The sequence below is a fragment of the Limulus polyphemus genome, unplaced genomic scaffold (genome assembly GCF_000517525.1).
Source record: "Limulus polyphemus unplaced genomic scaffold, Limulus_polyphemus-2.1.2 Scaffold2624, whole genome shotgun sequence".
Taxonomy (NCBI): Eukaryota; Metazoa; Arthropoda; class Merostomata; order Xiphosura; family Limulidae; genus Limulus; species Limulus polyphemus.
In genome coordinates, this window is record NW_013668234.1 from 69092 (window position 1) to 75693 (window position 6602).

At 29.4% G+C, this 6602-nt stretch overlaps 1 protein-coding gene across 5 annotated transcripts in view; it reads right to left on the minus strand.

The window, feature by feature from the left end:
* LOC106467465 (palmitoyltransferase ZDHHC2-like) overlaps positions 1-6602 on the minus strand; it is a 60522-nt gene that overhangs the window by 26579 nt on the left and 27341 nt on the right. For all 5 annotated transcript variants that reach the window (XR_002612425.1, XR_002612424.1, XR_002612426.1 and 2 more), the window contains exon 7: positions 2177-2297. Coding sequence is in view for 2 of the 5 variants with exons in the window: in XM_013927823.2 (XP_013783277.1) it covers positions 2177-2297 (121 nt within the window). In the remaining 3 variants the exon portion in view is untranslated. The remainder of the gene's footprint in view (positions 1-2176; positions 2298-6602) is intronic.

Genomic DNA, 6602 nt, shown 5'->3' on the forward strand with positions numbered 1-6602 from the left:
GCGAGTCAACAAATGCAATGACATGACCTTTCACCCATGACCCATCTTGAAAGGGTTAAACAGAATTTTTAATCTTTGTTTGAATTATTTTATTTTACCCTTCTCTACAAACTGATGTTAAAAAATGGCGATCCGGACAATTTTCTAATGAAGATTTCACGTAATTTCTTAAACAACAAATTTTAACCACTAGCCAATGTGCACACTGTCCCCAAATTTCCCCTCATTATCTCCCTTTCTTTTATGGGTTCACAATCCCTACATTTAAAAAAAAACTGTCCTATCTAATAAAAACCTTATGCCCTCAAATTCAGCTCAGACTGATATACAGACCTAGCCTCTGAGTAAAAACTTATTTCAATAGAAAATTAACAACCTAAACTTTTACATTCATGGCTCATGCGTAAATGTATGTATAGTGACTGTAAGGTCACATACATTGTCAAACAAAATTCCACTTAAAAACTCGAGTATGTGAACACTTAGGAGTATCTAACAAAAACAAACAAACAATCATTTACCTAACCACTCATCAATTCATTCACATTCTGAAACCACAGGTCACAATATTTCATTTAATGATTTCTCTGTCATTACCACAGGATCTTCAGACCTTGAACTCTACATTAAAGAAAGCTTTCTTATAGCTAAAGACTGCCCAACTCTTAATGACTCACAAAGCTCTTTAGATCTAAAATTATTCTAAATTTTCACACTTAAACTCAACTGTTGTGCAATATATCAATAATCCTTTTTTGTTTTCTCCTTCTGTTTTCCACTTCTCTTAAAAACTAAGTAAACTAGTGATTGTGATATTATAGTTTTATTTAATAATCATCTTCATAACACAATTTTCAGATTTTGCTGAAGATTGAATAAGTGTATTTCGAAATGTTCTAACTTTGTAAATAAAATGTTTTGTGTTTTATCAACCATCTTCATTATCACACAAGTGTTATCTACACTAGCCATCCATCACACAAGAGTTATCCACACTAGAAATCCATAATTTGAACTGATAGGCTACTGAAAAGACAGTTAATCAACAGTACCCATCACCAACTCTTTAACTACTCGAACCAAATAGTTGGATTTGACTGTCAATTTTAAAACACACCCATAACCTCAAAGTGTGGAGTGTGATTATATGGCAAAGGGATGCAAAACAAGGGCCCTTGGATTCACAGTCTGGAAAACTAACAACTAAGCCATGCCCAGTGACTCACTCAATACACTCAAGGATAAAATATGACTTCACTGAGAAATGTAAAGATTAAATAAATTCATACATGCAGTAAGAAGCAACTCCTTTTAAGTGATACTGATTCGTGAAATTGAAATGTGCAATATACATAAGACTACTTTTAAGAACTATTTCTTCTAGAAAAAACTATTACTTTACATGTTGTGATGTAGCAGTAAAAGTTGGTACTCCTACAGTAGAGGATGTTTCAAAATATTGGGTTAGTTGTTACATTCAATTCTTATCTTTACCAACCAATGTATAAATATATATATATCTAATAAACACTTTGATAGAACAAGAAAACATAACAAAGTAGCAGACTAACAGCCTCATGGAACATGTCTATGTAGTTGCAACAGTTACTTACACAAATAAAGTACTAAGTAACAATCTAAAAGTTACCTATTGCTCATGGACAAAATTTTGTCTTCTTTTCCCTATCTAATTTGCTCAATAATTTTGATTTATCAATAGTCATAAAAGCAGTACTATATACATCTAAATACAATATTTGGTCAATCATGGTGAATGTATTGACATATACTGTAAGAAGCCACAATGGGGTAATGCATTTCTTAACCTTTGTTCAGATAACCAACATATATCTATGTACAACCACACTTAAATCATGCATGCCATTCTAGAGCAACAAAAAAATTAACACTAATTGCAGCTGCAGAATGTATAACCTTTGAGGACTATAACTACGGAAATAGTTTCCTCAGATATCTTATTCTATTAGTTAATTTCCATATCACAGGTGAGGAACTATTATAACTGAAAACACACACACACACACATATGTGTGTATGTTAAATATGCTTATAAACAATATGCACTATTACATATATAAAATTTATATCAGAAATAAATATGATTTATTTTTTATTTTTCAAATATTTATTGTGTCAAAACAAAATTATTACTTACAGTCCAGAATTTTATGAAGTACTGCAAAGTTGTCAAACTTATAAAAACGCAATAAACAAGAGCATATCCAAGGAAAAGGATAAAAAACTTGTAGTTGGAAAAAGACACACAGTTGTTTACCCTAAGGAAGAAAACAAACAAAGAGTTGCTTTCAACTCTTTACAAAGTATACTTACTATTTATATTACCTGTTTACACTAGGTACTTTTGTTTTATAGCTTGTATAAAAATAATATATGAGAAACTATATCAGGTCTAATTATACAGTATAATTACCACAAATTTCTAACAAGATTCTTAAATTGACATGTTTTTGCCTACTAATTCAATCCTTTTTTTAATCAGAGAAGCAAAAAAACTTTATGTTGTGGTATTTTTCACTTGTGTTTACCTGTTCCGATTCAACATTGAATCACATACGGTCCTATAAAATAAAGACTAAACAACTTCCCTGTAATATTATGTTTTTGATTAATTAGGTAAACAGTGAAATTAAAAAAACTGAAAACAGCAAGCTTAACCTACTGCTCAAACCTTCTGCAAAACTAACATATTAAACTCATTGGTACAATAGAGATTATGTTTATAAATTAAAATAATTAATGTTATCTTATACTACAAAAAATTCAATCTTAATCTTACATTCTTAACTTTCATACTTAATGAAGAAACAAAACAAATAGTTTTTTGTTAGTTTTTCCATCTATATTAACACTATAAACAAAATGGCTATAAATTACTTGCTACCAATATACTATTGCTCATTAATTTTATAAACTCTCACAGAGTACTATAATTTTATTTTCAGTAATAAAAGAAAATTCCCTTAGTATGTTATTTAACAGCATGGATGCTAATATTCTTTACTCTTTAGTAACGAAATAACAAAATACATTTTGGAAAACATTTTGTATGTTATATATTGTTGTACTACATTCTGTTCAGAAATGAGGAAAAAAAAAATAATCTGCTGTGAAGTAACTTGCAAATAAATCAGAAACAAATACACTTGATGTTCAGAGGTTAACACATGTATCAAAATGCTTTCTTTAACTCCATTGGAACTGCAGAGAAGCTCTCCAGGGTCAAGGGTATGCTTGCATATCAGATTTCACAACTGAAGTAAAAACAGTGATTCTAACTCTCTTTCAAAAATTTTTTTCTAAAAAATGAGATTTTCAAAATTTATTTAATGTAACTTGTAAAGAAAAATTTAAAAAATGGATTTTGCCTGTAAACAATGTCCTTAGTTTTTTTTTTATAATTTTTTTGCTCATCCTAAGGTATAGATTTATATTTATCCAGACCCTGATATCTCTTAGAAATATATTTATCCAAGATTTTGTTTCTAACATGACTTTTCTCTTGATGAATATTCCAAGAATCCTGTGTTGAGATGTGTCTATGATGCAGAGCAAATGGGTTGGACAGTAACTAATAAATTTCATTTTCAGAAACAAGATAAAATCAACTGATAAAAATGATAAGATAGAAAGATTCTTATTTATCTATGTCAATGTTAAGTAAACAAGTAAAGAAAAACTTTACAAAAAAGGAAGTAAATGTAGGGATGGCTAATATCAATCCCCCAAACACAATGCAAACAAGATAGTAGGAATGGCATTTGTAGGGATGATAAAATAATAAAATGAGGTAACAAATGTAAGAAAGCTAACTTCGATGGGTAATGATAACATCATTTACACTGGAATTTTTTATTAATTACTACTAGTTTATAATATTTATAAAAGCGGGTTCTCTGTTTGAAACTGTCACCTTAGTGAAATTAGTTGATACAATTGTTTTGGTTTTGAATTATCATGTAATAAAAAAGAAGCAGAAGAAAAAACAAGAAGTACAAATGTTTTGCTATGATATTTACAGATTCCCCAGAACTTGTAACTCAGTCATTACACACATAATGTTATAAAAGGAAACACTGTATAGTAAAGTTCCGATGATCTATTGAGTAGATAATTGAAATACTATTTTGATGAACAATCCAGGCTACCCTACATAGGCAGTGCTACTGCCTGCCTGATAAAGTGGAGTAAAAAGTAATGTTTTTTCTGAGAAAATGACTAACAGAAGTTGTCATAGTAGAGAACAAAGGTTTCTAATACAACACTTGGGAAGAAGCTCTTAACCTGGGACTTTTTTATATCTTCTCTTGATGATCTTTTCATTCATGTAAGGATATTTAAGGTTAATGAGTATGATAAGCTCTTATATTTATATTACAAAATATATCATTACCGAGAAACCCATGTACAAAAACTACTTAGTTATTGAAAACAAATGATAATTATCAAAAAGAAATTAAATTTGACCGAAAACATAGTTGGAAAAAATATTGCCTACATTAGCATAGGCCTAAGATATAAGTGAAAGGAGTGTTTCTATTAGTAAACAGTTTTACAGTTCATCCACATTTTATGTGGCTTCATAACTGCTTCAACATTTAACGATAAATAGCAAACATATGTAACTGATGAAAACAAAAGTTGGAACTAACTGGATGTATAAAATGAAACTTTCTGATCAATAATACTGAAAGAAATCCAGTTTCCTTTCGTATTCTTTAATGTTTACTTTCTTTGTATGGATGAGCTTGTACAACCATACAAGAAAAAGAGTACACAGTTATTAGAACACAGACACAACAATTAGACACACAATAAATAAAAACAACTCAAACATGAAAGGAATTATTTTTGATGTTTATTAAAAAGAGCATTTCATAACAAAATTCCCACAATTTCACAACCTACACAAATATTAAACCAAATTATATAATTTTTTCAAGCACAAACTAGATATCATGTAGAAAGTGTGTACAAAATATAATGACATCACGTTAAACATTTTAAGTGTGAGAGTAAAACAATCCAATAACACAACGTCACCTTGCAAGTCTAGTAAGGGTTAACATTATGGTTACTCAAAAAAACAGGCAGTTTGTACAAATCCTTGTTCCAAGTTCCAGTGATGATAACTGATTTCTTCTATGCTAATATAAAACCTGAAACTCCTGGTATTAGATAAAATCAAATGTCCAGTATATTCTAAATGGCAATATTTTTTGAACCTGGTCTATGTAATAAATAGCTCAATGACACTATAATTACACCACCTAAATGTTATTGTGATAAAGATCTTGGGTTTGTGTTCCCCAGACCATAATTTTTTTGTCCAGTCAGTTTGGCAATATCATGTAAAATTTCATTTTCCTAGACTTGCTAAAGAAGTTTTAATATTTCAGTTTATGTTCATGGCCAAAAAATTAGTAGAATATCAAAATATACACTTTTACAAAATAACAAGGAACACGTACAAAATAAACAGGTGATATTTTACAAATTTATTGAAGGGATTAAATAATATTACCTTCTAATCAGGGCAAACTATATATTTAGATCAAAACTAAATATCAACACTGTAATGAGTATAACAACAAAAGTGAGAACATCATAGTCTTGCTACAGTTAAAAAATGAGTGTGTAACCAATGTGCTGGTGGAATGAAGGGCACTTTAGTTATGAACAGCACTGTTCTCTTTTAAATATATTTCATCTGTTTTTGTCTTTACACTTTTCTTCAGTCACAGAAAGGATACAGATTCCTTTAAAAGCTACGAGTATTTTTTTCTTTATCATTGCATGTTTAGTTTATGTTTTTAGTATTTTTCTTACTTTTTATACAATATGTTGCTTGGTTTGTCTAGAATTCCTCAAAATTCTTTTGAGACAAGTTCATTTGTCCTAGATACACCAGTACTATGATTTAAAACATTGGTACAGTTTTCACCCACCAGTGTTTTTTTTGTCTTTATAATTTATTTAACTGTGTGATTTCTTATTCTAACTAATCCACTGTAGTTTGTAAAAATTCTTAACCTAATAATTTATAAAAATTACTTTTTAATTTTGGTAAGCCTACTTTGGTGGAAATAAAAACTGATTTTCAAAAAATTCAGGAGTTTAGAACTTTACCTATTTAAACATTTTAGAAGATAAGTCACAACATTTTGTTCAAAATGCTTTAAGAAGCCTCTCGTAACCCGGAGAAGCATCTAAAATGTACTAAGTATAAACAAATACATCAAGGATAATCATTAAAGGGGATATTTATAGATACAGGTACCACCAAACTAATTCATTGTAACAAGTTTTAATGATTTTTCTCATTACTAGACACCTTTAATATTAGAATGCAAAAGTTTGAAGAACCGGCTTCAAGAATTCTAAAATGGTTTTGAATAAGGCTTGATCTCTTATATTTTGCATTAAACAAACAAATGGTACCTGAATAAATAAGGGATATTCCCCAAAACTCATGTAACTCAAACATGACAGCCAGTACAACAAAGAAATCAAGCTTTTAATATCTCTTGTCCCATAGGAAATGGATACAAATATCTATATAT